Source organism: Onychostoma macrolepis, chromosome 17 (genome assembly GCF_012432095.1).
Source record: "Onychostoma macrolepis isolate SWU-2019 chromosome 17, ASM1243209v1, whole genome shotgun sequence".
NCBI classification, from domain to species: Eukaryota; Metazoa; Chordata; class Actinopteri; order Cypriniformes; family Cyprinidae; genus Onychostoma; species Onychostoma macrolepis.
In genome coordinates, this window is record NC_081171.1 from 1,129,412 (window position 1) to 1,147,993 (window position 18,582).

The window sequence follows — 18,582 nt, forward strand, 5'->3', positions numbered from 1 at the left end:
ACTAGTTGCCAAGGAAACATTTCTTACTTTCATTTAGTTTAACTTGCTCTACTAAAATAACTTAAACAAAAGCTAAAATAAAAATCTTTTACATGTTCACTCTAAAATTCCCTCATTTTGATTTAAAGTGCATAATGTGGTTATCTTAAACAATCACTATTATAATCACGACAAAATTAAGTGCACAAGATCTAAGAAACTCTTTAATTATAAACACATTATTTCTATGGGCTTTCTGAACTTTATGGGTTTGTTTCAACCGGCTCCAGATATTTTAGAAACAGAAGAGGGCCATCTTCTTTTAAACGCTCATGATCTTTGGGTTTGTTTCCAGATCTTTGTTGTATCCGTTTATCTTACTAGCAATAAAAGCTAGAAACAAACACGCTCCGAGCAGAAGATGGTCTAAACATGAGCCACTATAAACAGGGATTTCCTCCACAGCAAGAGGGAGAGACAGGGCTCAGAGGAATCAAACTTCTTCTGAAATGATCCAGGAAACACTCCATCCCCCCTGAGGGAGCTCAGACACTGGGTTTCCATTGAAAATCTATCTGCTCCATCCTCCACTGGGGGCTTGTGGTTCAGATACCAGCGGCATCACAGCTCACGCTCACATACAGACACTTTTGTGTCGATGTGCATTTGATCGTTTTGTTGAAAGGGAGGGATGGTTTTGAAATGAAAGCACTGGCTCCTACGCTCTTATGAGGACAGCAAAGCACCCAGATGTTTGACCAGGGTCATGGATTACAGGGGCCCAGGCTGTTTAACACTGAGTAAACATTATATTAACCCTGTGATGAGGTCACTTTTAACCCGGGGTTAAACAACATTTCACACTTGTATTTATACAGAGGTTAGCACTGTTTAACCCCGGGTCAGCATTATTTTAACCCTATGCTCATGTTATTTTTAACACTACCTCAACAATATTTTAACCCTATTCTGACTCCACTTTTAACCCTGGGTTAACACTGTTTTATCCTTTTTATGAGGTCACTTTTAACCCTGGGTTAACATTATTTGAATCCTCTGATGAGGTCACTTTTAATCCTGGGTTAAAACTAGTTTAACCCTATGCTGATGTCACTTTTAACCCTGGATTAAACCATGTTTACCACTTGTATTTAGGCCAAGGTTAGCAGTCTGTTTAACCCTTTACATTATTAACATTATTTTAACCCTGTGCTGATGTCACGTTTAACCCTGGGTTAACATTAATTTAACCACATGAAGAGGACATTTTTAACCCTGGGTTGACATCACTTTTAACCCTGGATTATACAATGTTTTACACTTATATTTAGATTTTTTTGGTCTTAGATAATGTTACTGGTCATGAACAGAGATATAAACTTACATGTATCCATAAGGGCATGTCTTGCTGCAGGTCATGGGGCGACACTTTGGAGCGGATACACTACATTCACACACTTCACAACCATAGCTGTCTTTCTCATAACCCATGGGACACTCCAAAGTGCAGTGCTTGGACACATCAGGACAGGTTTCATCTGAAAACCACAAACGTTTACATACGAAAGATGATCAGTGAACAGTCAAACTTAGGTCAAAAGTATTTGTATTTCACACTTCTATTTAGACAGAGGTTAGCACTTTGTATAACCCTGTGTCAACGTAATTTTAAACCCAGGCCATCATTATTTTAACCCCATGATGACATTATTTTTAACCCTGGATTATCTCACTCTTAAATTTAGACAGAGGTTAGCACTACATTTAACCCCGTCTTAACACTATTTTAAGCCTGTGCTGAGGTCACTTTTAACCCTGGGTCAACATTATTTTAACTCTGTGCTGAGGTCACTTTTAAACATGGGTTAAACAACATCTCACATTTATATTTAGACAGAAGTTAGCACTACATTTAACCCTGGGTTAATACTATTTTCCCTGTGCTAAGGTCACTTTTAACCCTGGGTCAACATTATTTTAACCCCATGATGATGTCACTTTTAACCCTGGGTTAAAAAAAAACATCTCACATTTGCATTTACACAGAAGTTAGCACTACATTTAACCTTGGGTTAAAGGAACACTCCACTTTTTTTGGAAATAGGCTCATTCTCCAACTCCCCCAGAGTTAATAAGTTGAGTTTTACCGTTTTTGAATCCATTCAGCCGATCTCCGGGTCTGGCGATAGCACTTTTAGCATAGCTTAGCATAGATCATTGAATCCGATTAGACCAGTAGCATCGCGTTCAAAAATGACCAAAGAGTTTCGATATTTGTCCTATTTAAAACTTGACTCTTCTGTAGTTATATCGTGTACTAAGACCGGCGGAAAATGAAAAGTTGCGATTTTCTGTGGCGTAATAATCAAGGAACTTTGCTGCCGTGCCATGGCGCAGCAGGCGCAGTGATGCGCGCGGCGCCTGAAAGTAGTCCCCAGCTGGGTAACTGGTTATAATATAGCTGGGGACTACTTTCAGGCGCTGCGTACTGCACTGCGCCATGCCTGATTATTACGCCGAATGAGAGTATAGTTCTAGCCAAATCGGCCTAGAAAATCCATCATTTGGATTCAATGATCTATGCTAAGCTATGCTAAAAGTGCTATCGCCAGACCCAGAGATCGGCTGAATGGATTCAAAAACGGTAAAACTCAACTTATTAACTCTGGGGGAGTTGGAGAATGAGCCTATTTCCAAAAAAAGTGGAGTGTTCCTTTAACACTATTTTAACCCTGTGCTGATGTCATTTTTAACCCTGGGCTAACACTATTTTAACCCTGTGATTAGGTTAATTTTAACCCTGGGATAACGGTATTTTAACCCTGTCATAAGAGAAACACAAAGTCAGCTCATGTAAAAGCTGTTAAAAGTGTGTACTTCTGTTTCATGCGTATAAGTCATCCATATGAATTCAAATCTAGTTATTTTTTGCAAAACTTTCAATGCTGCTTGTGGTGAAGAAACCCCAAACTGTTACAACTACACATAATGATTTGGAGCAGTTTACAATCCCATGAGCTCCATGATGCCCAAACGTCCTACTGACCTCTGATACTGACTTCAATTCACATGGGAAAAACTTTCAGATTCATTTCAGTCATGGGAAGGATTGTGCAGATTTGTGAGGTGGATTTGTGTCTGAGATCATTATTTTTTGGACACGCTCTGTATGTCCAGAGTCAGTGTTTGCTTGTGTTGCGGGCCGTTGGCACTTTCTCAAACAGACTTGGGAGTATTTTGGAGCGGTTTGCACGCAACACAGTTTTCAAGGGTTTGTGTGTGTGTGTGTGTGTGTGTGTTTGCACTCACTGCTGACACACTGGCATAGCAGACAGCCGCTGGGGTCTTGCTGGAAGCCAAATGGGCAGTCGTGCCCAGAGAGAGAGCAGTTTTCCAACGGTGGGCAGAGCAGCGGGCTCACTGTCTCATATGATGGCTCTAGAAGAGAAAATTAGTATGTTCCTGTTTTTTCAGCAATGTACATCTCTAGCAGAAAGATGAAAAACATGAAACATCTTAGATAGCTAAAATCTGCAGACTTAAGTGCATGAAAGATCTGCAGTTGGTTTATGGTTTACAAAGCAAGTGTTTATGCTTACCATGGCTGCATTTATTTGATCAAAAATACAGTAGAAACAGTAATATTGTGAAAAATTATTACTTAAAATTATTATAATTTAAAATAGCTGTTTTCTATGGTAATATATTGTAAAATGTAATTTACTCCTGTGATACAAAGCTGAATTTCATTACTCAATTACTCCAGCCTTCCACATATTTTTGTGGAAACTGTGATTCATTTTATTTTTCAGAATTCTTAGAATAGAATTACTAAAATTATTTTAAAAAACTGATATTCCCACATGGTTGTGTATTATATAAATTGTTTTTGAATTGAACTTTTAACAAAAATAACTCTTGATCCCAGCTAACAAAAATATGATCTAAGAACATTTCACTAACATTCCCATTATGTTATGAAAACATTATTTCTGAATATTCTCTGAACGTTTTTTTTTCTTTTGTAATGCAAACATACTAGAATGTTTAGCATTTTATCATTTTGCAAACATTATGGTAATGTTACTTTTGAATGCTCTAAAAAACATTCTGAAAAAAGTAGCAACATTAAAAAAACACGAACGTTCAAATAAAATGTTTCCATGAATGACGTATAAATGACATTTTGTAAACACTATTAAAGACTCAATAACTCAGAACATTCTATTAATGTTACTGGAAGAGTGTTTGTTCACTTTAAAAGAACCTTTAAAACTTTAAAATAACTTTTCTAGAAGGTTCCCTGTTAGCTGGGATTTATATTGTTTCTGACATGTAAACAACTCATACTGGGAAATAATATTTTGGTCATACCACCCACCGCTGGTTCACATTATCCAATAGCTCCTATATTTTAATTATACAGACATTTTTCTTCAGAACAGCATGCACTGATTAGATTCACAATAAGGGACATAAATTAAGGATTTAAAAGAGATTGATTTCACATCGACTATTTTACAGATGTGATGCAAACTCAGATGTTTCTGTTAAATGCATCCTCATGTGCTCAACTTGTGCGTGTTACAAGAAGTGCGTGTTGAAGTGAAACTTCAGTGTCATCTGTTGTTTGGCTCTGATCATGTGAGCCTCTCCTGGGGTCGTTTGCTCCAAACACATCCGTACAATGCAGTTTAACTGCAAACAGAAGCGTCCGGTTAGCATCGATTACACATAAACACAAAATTATCGTGCAGCGATCCTCCTCATCCGACAGCCGTGACAGACCGGTTTTGTTTAAAGTTGCCTTAAGAAGCAAAAGTAGCATCAACAAACTGCTTTTCTGATTTCTTCTGTCAACTCAAAATCAAACCAAAACAAGGTGCTTTTGTCGAGAACAACACGCTGGGATGCCATATGTGCAAGCATCAACCATGTTGGCACGTACGGAGCTAAAGAGGTGTGACTAATTATTCTCCCAGAAAATAATAATGTATAATTAAGGACAGCAGGTGGCTTCCATTTGGCTGCTTGGGGCAGTAAAAGGTAAAGCTTCTGTAGTCCACAGGCGCCTGCTGTTCGACGCTGTTGAGCACACGTAAGTGGAACGCCAGTCTGAGCTTTAATAGGCTGTGTGTGTGTGTGTGTGTGTGTGTGTGTGTGTGTTCAAGAGCTTGAGATACAATAAACCTCTGGCAATATCTGCAGCCACCACTAAACAGAGACAGACTGCAGACTGCAGCAGGAACTTAACCTGTGCTTCCTTTACAGCGTTTCAACATGTATATTCAGGTATGTGTGTGTGTGTGTGTGTGTGTGTGTGTGTGTGTGTATGTGTATGTGTATATATATATATATACAGTATCTCACAGAAGTGAGTACACCCCTCACATTTTTGTAAATATTTGATTATACCTTTTCATGTGACAACACTGAAGAAATGACACTTTGCTACAATGTAAAGTAGTGAGTGTACAGCTTGTATAACAGTGTAAATTTGCTGTCCCCTCAAAATAACTCAACACACAGCCATTAATGTCTAAACCGCTGGCCACAAAAGTGAGTACACCGCTAAGTGAAAATGTCCAAATTGGGCCCAAAGTGTCAATATTTTGTGTGGCCACCATTATTTTCCAGCACTGCCTTAACCCTCTTGGGCATGGAGTTCACCAGAGCTTCACAGGTTGCCACTGGAGTCGACATCACGGAGCTGGTGGATGTTAGAGACCTTGCGCTCCACCACCTTCGTTTGAGGATGCCCCACAGATGCTCAATAGGGTTTAGGTCTGGAGACATGCTTGGCCAGTCCATCACCTTTACCCTCAGCTTCTTTAGCAAGGCAGTGGTCGTCTTGGAGGTGTGTTTGGGGTCGTTATCATTTTGGAATACTGCTCTGTTGATCATGCTCTGCTTCAGTATGTCACAGTACATGTTGGCATTCATGGTTCCCACAATGAACTGTAGCTCCCCAGTGCCGGCAGCACTCATGCAGCCCCAGACCATGACACTCCCACCACCATGCTTGACTGTAGGCAAGACACACTTGTCTTTGTACTCCTCACCTGGTTGCCGCCACACACGCTTGACAACATCTGAACCAAATAAGTTTATCTTGGTCTCATCAGACCACAGGACATGGTTCCAGTAATCCTTCAGCAGTCTTCAGCAAACTGTTTGCGGGCTTTCTTGTGCATCATCTTTAGAAGAGGCTTCCTTCTGGGACAACAGCGATGCAGACCAATTTGATGCAGTGTGCGGCGTATGGTCTGAGCACTGACAGGCTGACCCCCCACCCCTTCAACCTCTGCAGCAATGCTGGCAGCACTCATACGTCTATTTCCCAAACACAACCTCTGGATATGACACTGAGCACGTGCACATGGCGAGGCCTGTTCTGAGTGTAACCTATCCTGTTAAACCGCTGTATGGTCTTGGCCACCGTGCTGCAGCTCAGTTTCAGGGTCTTGGCAATCTTCTTATAGCTTACGCCATCTTTATGTAGAGCAACAATTCTTTTTTTCAGATCCTCAGAGAGTTCTTTGCCATGAGGTGCCATGTTGAACTTCCAGTGACCAGTATGAGATAGTGAGAGCGATAACACCAAATTTAACACACCTGCTCCCCATTCACACCTGAGACCTTGTAACACTAACGAGTTACATGACACCAGGGAGAGAAAATGGCTAATTGGGCCCAATTTGGACATTTTCACTTAGGGGTGTACTCGCTTTTGTGGCCAGCGGTTTAGACATTAATGGCTGTGTGTTGAGTTACTTTGAGGGGACAGCACATTTACACTTTTATACAAGCTGTACATACTGTGTGTATGTATATATATATATATATATATATATATATATATATATAAAGATAAAGATATATATTTAAAGATAAATATAAGTGTGTATATACACATGTACACATATAATGCACACATATAATAACAATATAAAACATTTCTTAGCAATACCATTTTTTATTTTTAATCTTTTCTTTTATCTTCTTTTTACTTTTTTAAAAACTTTTTTTTACTTTTTTTTTAACTTTAAATCATTAACAATACCTCCTTCCATTATACACACACACACACACACGTTTTATTTAGTTTTTTTCAGCTGCTTACACACATTTTCAAAACTTTGCCTCTTTTTTTCAAAACGTTACACACAAATCCAAGAATTGCACACACAAAATGCAAAATGCCTCACATCTCTTGCAAAATGAAGCACTGCATTCAGAATATCACAAACACATCTCAAAAGCAAAAATTTGGAAACACCATAATATTAATTCCTGTTAGATTTTTGTGTGTTACATAGAGAATTGTGTGTTGTGTTTTGCAAAAAGTGTTTTATGAAAACTGAGTTAAAGGCTGAGAATAAATGTATGGTTTTGCAGATTTGGTGTGTGCTTCTGCTGTTTGAGTGACAGCTTTCAGAAACTGTGTGACAAGGAAAGATTTAGTGTGTAAGCAGTTGAAAAAAACTGTAAATGCATTATACATTTATGCAGAATATATTTATGCAAGTAATGCATAATTTATCCATCACAATTACTTTTGTGTTATATTAGCATATGCTTTATGAAAAAAACTTGAGCTGCTAATTAATAAAGTTAAATGCCCACAGTTACTGATAATCCAGATATCTCTCGTGCTCTGTCAACTGTGAGGTCATTTCCTGTTTGCCGCTGGGTCAGAACCCCCACTGAAGGGTCGTGACCTTTGTGACTTTATTTTGAATAGTTGGAATATCTTGATCATCATAACAGTGAAGTGTCGACATGTCTGTATTCACACTTGATGTGTGAAACAGTGAGTTTCTCAAGTGTTTATGTTCAAAAGCCAGATGAATACGCATATGTCAGCAGTGTGTGTGTGTGTGTGTGTGTGTGTGTGAGAGAGAGTATGTGAGTGTGTGTGAGAGTATGTGTGTGTGTGTGTGTGTGTGAGAGAGTGTGAGAGCATGTGTGTGTGTGTGTGTGTGTTCGTACCCTCACAGAAGGGGCAGCACTCTCCAGGGATCTTGACAGGGTTTTGGCAGCTCTGTTTGCAGGCCATAGCGGTGCAGTGCGGCTCTCCATCCACACACTGGCAGAAGGTGCAGTCGTCCTCCTTCCACTGCTCCTCGTGCGCACGCAGTCTGTGATTCACCCAGCAGCTCGCTTTAGAGCTCTCCACCGACAGCAGCTCCACATCTGCACACACACACGCGCACATGCACACACACACACACACACACACACACACACACACACACACACATGCACACACACACACACACACACACACACACACACACACACACACACACACACACACACACACACACACACACACACACACACACACACGCACATGCACATGCACACACAAACACAAACACACACACACGCACATGCACACACAAACACAAACACACGCACATGCACACACAAACACAAACACACACACACGTCCAGATTAGAAAATGTTTGCATTATCAGTGCTGCTATTAACAGCTATTAAAACTATTAAAAAGACGGGGTGGAGATGCACGTACGCACAATCTTCCCCTGACCGGGATTTATAAAGGGATTTTTGTGCAGGTTCTGGCGTACTTTTGTGTGTACGCACACCTTTAGGATGAAATCTACGGAAAGTTTTAGAAATGAGACCCCAGGGCTGCATTTATTTGACCAAAAATACAGTAAAACTAGTGAATTATTATTATGATTTAAACTAGCTGTTTTATGTGAATATGTGTTAAACTGTAATTTATTTCTGTGATGCGCAGCTGTATTTTCAGCATCATTACTCCAGTCTTCAGTGTCACATGATCCTTCAGAAATCATTGTAATATGCTGATTTGCTGCTCGAGAAAATCAATGTTATCAATTATCATCAATGTTGAAAACAGTTGCTGCACAATATTTTTGTGGGAACTGTGATGCATTTTATTTTTCAGGATTCACAGATGAACAGAAAGTTCAAAAGAACCGCATTTATTTGAAATATAAATCTTTTGCAGCATTATAAATGTCTTTACGGTCACTGAAGTACTGAAGTAGATATAAGGTAGATACAAATATAATAGTAAAAACAGATATAAATATAAATGTTAGAATTATCAGTGTCGTTATTGCTAACTAAAAATAAAATGATTAAAAACCAAATTAAAGTAAAATTAAAATATGAAATGAAAAACTTCTTAAACTTAAAGTTGAAGAATTCATTGGTTATGATTTCGGAGCAGAATATATTCTAGCTCAAAGGACCATCTGCATGATCATAACACAGGTGAGTGTCACTGAAAGCACAAATATGATCTGTTGACACTGTTTGTGCCACAGAAACTGTATGAGTTTGACCTTTGACCCTCAGGAGCAGAAGGTCACAGCTGTAAGCGCAGAGATCTGAGTCTGTCTGATGAAAGACGCTCTAGAGCTTCTGTTCACAGATGAAGTCCCAGCGGGGGGAGACGTGTGGACAGAAACCGTCAGTAACCGTGTATTTGAAGAGTGTCAGGTTTGTTTGTTGGTCTCTGCTGCTTTTTACTCACTGTCTGTTTTTTCACTTTGCGTAACTCATCACAGTTTATCTTTAAATGCAATCAAGCATAGCAGACCGATCTAAGATGAAACCATCAGCGGCCTGATGATTCCAGGTCTAACTATGCAATGCCAAGGTTATGGGTTCGAGTCCCAAAGAATGCATGAACTGGTAATCAATGTTGGGAAGGTTATTTTGGAAATGTAATAGGTTACAGATTACAAGTTACCCTATTTAAAATGTAATAAGTGTAACTATTTCAATTACTTTATTAAAGTAATGCAAACTTTTCTAATATTTTCAACTGTTAGTCATTTTCAAATATGTAAACTAGGCCGGGTTAACCTTACAGTAGTTCTCAAGTACAGCCACCACAAAATCAGACTTCAACACCTATTTTCACTTTGAGATCATTCTGAAGTTAAATACAGATTTAAGATCATAAGAAATAGTTTAATAGCAGTTTTTGAAATCAAATCTTTGCATAGAGAGGAAACACTGGCATCAATCAATGCCTTGGAAAATACAGTTAATCTTAAAAAATGAAAGCATATGCATAATCCCAAATAGGAAATAAAACAGTTATCGAATAAACGTGTTCTATTCTGTGTCCTAAACTCCTGAAACATTGGTGTCTCATATTTTAGAGCAGGCAATGCAATTTATGAAATAAATCAATTCAACTTGTTTGTGGATGTGTGTGTGAAATTGTTTTGTAATCGTTAACATTTTCATAAGTAACTGTAATTCAATTACCCATTTTTTCTCAGTTACTGTAACTGATTACAATTACATTTATTTTGTAATTAAATTACGTAATTTAGTTACATGTAACCAGTTACTCCCCAACACTGCTTGTAATAAAATGCATGCATTTAATGAATGCTGAAGATGTTCAGTACCTAAACAGACGGGACAGCATTCTCCTTCAGGAACGTAGAAGTTCTCGCAGTCCAGCTCGGCGCATTCGGCTTTAGAGCAGAAGGACACTCCGCCTCGACACTGACACAGCCAGCACAGGTCCATACGGTACACCTCGCCCTCCACAAACTTCTTCCCGTTATGGACACACCTGGGAGAAACTACACAACAAAACAGCATTTTAGTCTGGACTGTCTAAATATATGTCTATTTCACTATATAAATCATTTTTAATAGTTTAATATATACACACCTTATTAGTTTTTTTGTATGTGTGTATATATATGTAAATAATATAAGAAATAGAAATTAACATTTACCATTTTTTTCAACTGCTTACAAAAACTGCTTTTCAAAACGTTACACACAAATCCAAGAATTACACACAAAATGCAAAATGCCTCACATCTCTTGCAAAACAAAACACTGCATTAAAAATATCACAAAACTGTGTGACAAGGAAAGATTTTGTGTGTAAGCAGCTGAAAAAAAACTGTAATTATGACTTTAAAATGAATATTTCAAATGATTTAAATATGTATTTAATATAAGATAAAAGGATATGTATATACAGTGGTGGCCAAAATGATTAGAACACTAGTATTTTCACCAGTTTTCAAGTCAGTTATTTCTATCTTTTGCTGTAGTTTGTCAGGAGGAAATATCAGTTTACATTTCCAAACATTCATTTGGCCATTAATTGTAATAATCGAGTGAGATTTGAGATGTGATCATCATCAGTCTGTCTGGAGTGACATGAAGAAACAGAACAAACTGAGACTAAATCCAGAAGAACTGTGTCTCAAGACGCTTCAAGAAACCTCCTGCGAAGCTACAGTGCTTTTAACAGTTTCAGGCACTTGTTTTAGGCACACATACATGTTTTATGTATGTATTAAATAGAGTATGTATAACTCATATAATATTATATACATATACAGTATGTATGTATATGTGTGTGTGTGTGTGTGTGTGTTTGTGTGTATAAATATATATGTGACCCTGGACCACAAAACCAGTCTTAAGTGTCAATTTTTCGAAATTGAGATTTACACATCATCTGAAAGCGGAATAAATAATCTCTCCATTGATGTATGGTTTGTTGGACAATATTTGTCTGAGATACAACTATTTGAAAATCTGGAATCTGAGGGAGCAAAAAAATCTAAATATTGAGAAAATCGCCTTTAAAGTTGTCCAAATGAATTCTCAGCAATGCATATTACTAATCAAAAACGACGTTTTGATATATTTACGGTAGGAAATTTACAAAATATCTTCATGGAACATGATCTTTACTTAATATACTAATGATTTTTGGCATAAAAGAAAAATCTATCATTTTGACCCATACAATGTATTGTTGGCTATTGCTACAAATATACCCCAGCGACTTCAGACTGGTTTTGTGCTCACATATATATATAATCTTTTTATTGTATAAGAATAATTAGTTATATACAGTTATAATAAAATGTAAAAATGTGTGTGTGTGTTGTGTATTATAAATATAAATATATTTATATAAAATATTATATCATATTACAAAAGGTAAAAGTGTGTGTGTCTATATATATATACTGTATATAACATTTTATTTTCTTAATTATTATTTCTTGTCATTAACTGTTTTGTGTAATAATGCTTTGGCAATACTGTATGTAAACACAAAGTATTTTAAATTGAAACGGAAAGTTCTCAAAGTCAAAGACAAATCAAATAGAATATTATTGAAATCAACCCATGATTCTTTCATACTTCACTGTGGTTGGCAAATGAATCAACTGCTGATTATTATAATAGTGAGGTGGGTTTAACCTTTCCTTAAACTAAACCTACATAAACCAACAATCACAGACGAGCGCGCTGGATATCGCTGAGCTCAGCACTTCTGCGGCGCCTCGATCCCATCAGTCCCACAGATGTGTGATCGGTGTTCACTCGCGCACAAACACACACTTACACACGTGAGGTCAAAGAAAAGCAGCAAGATGGGCGACGGGCGAGCGATGTCCCTGCGCTCAGAGCCGGAAACTCTTGACATACCAACAATATGAACAATAGCTCCTGTACGGCTCATCAGAGACCCATCACCGGACCCAGACACTGCATCACATGATATTACTGTGCTTTCTGGACATGGTACCTGGTATAATCTTTTTGGAGATTCACCATGGTATTACTGTGCCCTTTTACAGTACTTTTAGAAGCAATTTACAAATGGAATGATTTGCTTCCCGGGTACCAATCTATAAAATTTAAGGAAAATAACTTAATTCATACTTCAACTATACTTATACATAATATACTTTTAAATTACTTTAAATATATATATATATATTAGTAATTTATAATAAAATATTAAATTATAATTACTTAACTTACATATACATTAATACACACACACAAGTAATTTATAATAAAATATTATAATTTAATATAATACAATATAATATATAATATAATATATGAATTATAATTTTAATCTAGAATATGTACATATGTATGTATGTATATATATATATATATATATATATATATATATATAAAACTGAATTTATATTTACATTCATAAATTATAATTGAATATATTTTAGATTATAGGTTTAATTACTTTAAAATAGACTACAGATTATATTATAGATTACTATATATATATATATATATATATATATTAGCGCTGTCAAGCGATTAAATGCGATTAATCGCATCCAAAATAAAAGTTTTTGTTTACATAATATATGTGTGTATAGTATGCATATTTATTATATATATATATATATATATATATATATATATATATATATATATATATATATAAAACACAAACACATGCATGTATATATTTAAGAAAAAATATGTTATGTTTATATATTAAATATATTTATATATAATATAAAATATAAGAATATGAATATATAAATGTATAAACATGTAAATATTTTCAAAATATATACTGTATGTGTGTGTATTTATATATACATAATAAATATACACAGTACATATACATGAATAATGTAAACAAAAACTTTTATTTTGGATGCGATTAATCGCGATTAATTATTTGTTATAATCATTTGTTTGTTATAATCAATATATGTATATAATAGTGCTGTCAAACGATTAATTGCGATTAATAACATCCAAAATAAAAGTTTTTGTTTATGTAATATATGTGTTCTGTGTATATTTATTATGTATATATAAATACACACACATACAGTATATATTTTGAAAATATTTACATGTCTATATTTATATTCATATAATTTATATTATAAATAAATATATTTAATATATAAAAATAAAACAATTCTGAAATATATACATGCATGTGTGTGTATTCCATGACTTTTTCTTGCTCAAAAGTCACAATTTAATTACAATTATATTACATATAAAATAGCAAATTACACACACAGCTCTTTCTCTGTAACACACTCGCTCTCATTCTCACACTCTGACTCAAGACACACACACACATTCCCATCAGTGACCTGTTGAACCTTCCCATCATCCTCTGCTTCTGTTCTTTAGACTGATGCGTAAGCAGTTATTCCTCCGCCCGCTGCGCTTCTCCTTAAGTCCATTAGTTCCAGGAGGCAGCACACATTTAGCGGCGGGCCAAGAGGCCGACATGGGAATTTGGATTGTTAGTAAAACAGGGAATATTTGACGCCGACAGGGTAAACACAGAGGCCCTGTCTCACTGACTCCGCCCCTTTTTCACACCTCATCACTTCCTGTCTGTCCAGATCTCACAGAAGTATCTCAGTATTTCCTGTAACTAGCAGCTGTGATGCCAAATAACACATCGGACACCCTAAAGTGAACTGACGATGAAAGGACAAATTATATTTTAATGCTTTTGCATTGACGCACAAATTTTTCACGTTTCCAGAGAAACTGTGCATTCACTCGTAAAACATTTGCATTCTCTCACATACTGTAAGTGTTGAGTTGCCCAAATAAACCTTGCGTTTGCAAGCAAAATCATCAAAACAAAGTTTTCCTCTCACCTCATATTATTTCCATCACAAGTTTAGTGAGCGAATGCAAAGTTTCTCTTGGAAACACAAAAGTATTGCGAGAAAATGCTTTCTTGTTTTTTGGGGGAATGTGAATGTTTTGCAAGCTAATGCAGTGTTTCTATTGAAAACATAAAAGTTTGGAGAACGAATGCAAAGTTATTCAGGGGAACAAACATTTTGGGAAAAACTCAATTTATTGATGGAAGGACAAACGTTTTGCAAGCAAATGCAAAGTTACTTGAGAATGCAAAAGTTTTGGGAGAGAATGAAAAGTTTCTCAGGTATAACGCAAAAGTCTTGCAAGGGAACGCAAAGGTTCATGGGGGAATGTGTGAATGTTTTAAAAAATAACAAACATTGTGGGAACAAATTCAAAGTTAGTTGGGAGAACCCAAATGCAAAGTTACTTGCGATAATGGAAAAGTTTACGCAAACTTAAGAAACACAAAGGTTTTGGGAAAGAAAAGAAAGTTAATGCAAAAGTCTTGCAAGTAAGTGCAAAGTTTATCTGGGAAATGAGAACTTTTTCTGAGCAAATGCAAAGCTACTCAGGGAAACACAAACGTTTTGCAGGTGAACACAAAGTTACTTTGGAGGATGCAGAAGTATTGCGAGCGAACAGAGTTTTTTCGGAGGAATACAAAAGTTTGGCAAGGGAATGCAAAGTGATTTTAACAAACGTAAAGGTGAACGCAAACGTAAAGTTTTGCAAACGAATGTAAAGCGAATGAACGTAATCTTTTCTAGGGGAACGCAAAGTTTTATGAACAAACATAAAGGGGAATGCAAAAGTTTTGCAAAGAAACGTTTCTTGGGGGAAATGCAAAAGTTTTACAAGGGAACGCATGAGCATTGAAATATAATTTTTCCTCCATCTCACTTTTTCCCATCACCATGTCTGTAAAATCACAGCCAGAAAACAAAAAGAAATTTATAGTAAATACTATAGTGGTTTTGAACACAGTAAAGTGTATTATACTGTATATATTATAGTATTTACAACACTTTGTTAATGAATGCTACAGCATACTGTAGTATTAACTATAGTGAACTGATAATCTGTAATAAATACTGTAGTACACTTTAGTTTTTACTACAGTAAACTGTAGTAGTGTATTGTAGTATAATATACCCTATAGTTGTAGAAAACTTAGTACAGTATTGGGTAAAGTAGTGTTTATATTACTATAGTTGTTATATTACCACAGCAACTATAGAATTACCACAACAAATTAATTCAAGTACTTTACTATAGTGTGTTTCAAAAACACACTATAGTAAAAAATTTTCATGTGGAGTGTATGCAGGGATTTTTTTGCCTCCAGACCCTCAATACAAACATCTCTCAGGTTGTCTTTACCTCTCTGGCAGGTGTATGTGTTGCAGCAGTTTCCCGGCGCACCGGCGCCCTCGTTCAGCAGCATTGCCCTGCGCCCATCGCTGCAGGCCGGAGGAGGTGGACAGCGATCACATGCGCACTGAGAAGGGAGCGTCGGGCAGCATTCGGCCGGCGGCGTGTAGCTACGGGTCAGGACCGAATCAGATGGGCAGTCAGGGACGGGCAGCGGTGCACAGGTGATTCCAGCGCACTTCAGATCCTCTGAGAACACACACACACACACAATTTATTTAAGTCCACTTAAAATAAATGATTTACAGGGACATAAATATTATAGATGCAGTTAAATACATGTACAAAAGGGGAGTTCGGGGGCATGCTCCCCCGAGGAAATTTAGATTTTCCTGACTTACATGTGTGCATTTTAAGATGTTTTAAGCCTCATAAATTGGATAATATAGGTTTAAAACCAAGTCAGTAGGCAGTAGTAGCATAAATTATTTTTCAAGATTTCACAGATTCTTAAACATGAGAATCAGATTAAATGTTGCAATGAATGATCCACGCTACAAACTGGAAATAGAACTAAATCAAGTGTCTAAAATGATTAAACATGAATATTATTTTTTTATATTTTTATATTTTATGGGCATTTTTATGTTTATAAAATCTTTTCTAAAATTGTCCATTATCTTTTGAGTCAAATTCTTACATTTAATCAGTGAATTAGAATAATAAGACATTTGGGATGTTACCAAAGCAAATCAAATCAACACAACACAGAAGCTGCATCTGAAGTGGCATTTAGATGTATTTACACACGATTTAATGCAAGATATGAATGCATTTAACTGCAATTACAAATGCATAAATAATGTTTTGATATATTAAAAATAAAACGTTAAATACTGATATTTGAAATGATTTAAAACATGAAAAAAATAGAAATATGAAATTAAAACCGCCAATAGGTGGCAGCAAATCACTGTTAATAAGTGAGTCATTGCGATTGAACCGAATCATTTAAATGGTCGATTCATTCAGGAACGAAACACCGTCATTGCTCAGAGATGCAAAACAGTGCTGAGACTGTGTTTGGAATTATTTTTGTTGGCGAAATAGAGCAAAAACAGGCAATATAGTGACTAAAATGTAAGTCTCTTCTTAATTAACTTTTTGTTTATTGAGCTGTTGTAAAAAATCAATATCACATTTGTAATCACATTTGTATGCGTGCGCTCTGTAGGGGTGTTTTGAATGGTTTTTGCAAAATACTCGATCATGTCAAATCACACATCGACAACAACAATTACGATATTATCGCAGACTATATATCGCACACCCCTACCGCTGAGGCATCTCAGATGAGAAGATCTGTTACCTTGGCTTTTTATCCTTGCAGCACCAAATCAGAATTAATATAAGGTCATTATTTTACAACTTCTGTTATTGGAAAAATACAGAGGTCCGGATCTCGGGGACCTCAATGGTGGGTACGGCCCTGCAAGCATGTCATTTAGGGCCAGTTTTACTAACAACTTGCGCCAGTGCAAACCGTCTTTTGGTGTTAAAATTTTACTGTCAGGTTTTACTAAAGACGCGCAGTGACGAATTAGCGCTGAAAAGGCATGGACACAGATAATTTTGTGCCTGACCTTATTGAATATGTATTTGTAGGAGTTTCCCTTTCAGACGCAAAAATTATGGGAGGAGAGTATTCAACTGATGAACATTGAAAATGATGGACTGACCCCTCAAAGTCCGGACCTCAACCCCATTGAGCAAATTTGGGGGCGAGTTGGAAAACAAACTGGACAGGTCTATTGTACAGTCAAAGGAAAGCCTTTGGCTTGAGTTGTCCCTAGTAAAAAAGTAATATAATTAAAAATACATTTATTTCATACTAAGTATAGTTCAAATCTATTAACATATTTACTGACAGGTAACTCGAGACTTACTGATATAAAATTATAATTAAACTTCATTTGGCATACTACTTGTGCACAATGCACATTTCTTAATATTAATTCACGAGTTCACCCTTACGTCTAATCTGATAGCAAATAGTAAGCATATTTTGGCGTGCTGTCCTGGGGAGTCAGATAATTAGTTGATTATCTGATCATGCTCCTCCCGAACCTTGTTAATAAAACATCATGTCTAAAATGTGTTTTAATGTCACTTTTGATGAGGATTGTATGATCTTTGAATAATATCTGTCTTTAAATGCAAAATATTTAAAATGTACCTGAAGTATACTGCAATAGTTGCACTTTAGCACAATCAAATATACTTCAGTATATCTTTAGTTGAACTTAAGCACTACTTCCTCACATTTAAAGTGCATTATGCACAAAATTAGTTGATCCAGTTTAGCAGACTTTAAGTATACTAAAAGTATAATTGCAGAGCATTTTACAGTATTAAGTGCATAAATATGAAAAATGTATTTGTAGTATACTTAGCATGAAATAAATGTATTTCAGATACATCAGTATCTCTGCACTGGTGCTGTCACCAGTCTTTAACCCTTCTGATATGTCCAATTACAGACCGATTTCAAACTTCCGCTTCTTTCAAAGCTACTTGAAAAAGTTGTTGCTGCTCAACTTCAGTCATATTTGTCATCTCATAACCTCTATGAATGTTTCCAGTCTGGTTTTCGCACTCTTCACAGCACTGAGACAGCGCTTCCCAAGGTTGTCAATGACCTCCTTAGGACCACTGACTCAGGCCCCATTAGCATTTTAATTCTGCTAGATCTTTCCTCCGCTTTTGACAGT

At 36.3% G+C, this 18,582-nt stretch overlaps 1 protein-coding gene across 1 annotated transcript in view; it reads right to left on the minus strand.

Moving 5' to 3' along the window:
• The window catches only part of LOC131522657 (cysteine-rich motor neuron 1 protein-like), a 60,737-nt gene that overhangs the window by 15,460 nt on the left and 26,695 nt on the right, over positions 1-18,582 (minus strand). Inside the window, exons 4-8 of the mRNA XM_058748277.1 lie at positions 15,821-16,060; positions 10,411-10,590; positions 7,972-8,175; positions 3,289-3,417; positions 1,364-1,517 (exon numbers count right to left, since the gene is read on the minus strand). Coding sequence (XP_058604260.1) covers positions 1,364-1,517; positions 3,289-3,417; positions 7,972-8,175; positions 10,411-10,590; positions 15,821-16,060 — 907 coding nt within the window. The remainder of the gene's footprint in view (positions 1-1,363; positions 1,518-3,288; positions 3,418-7,971; positions 8,176-10,410; positions 10,591-15,820; positions 16,061-18,582) is intronic.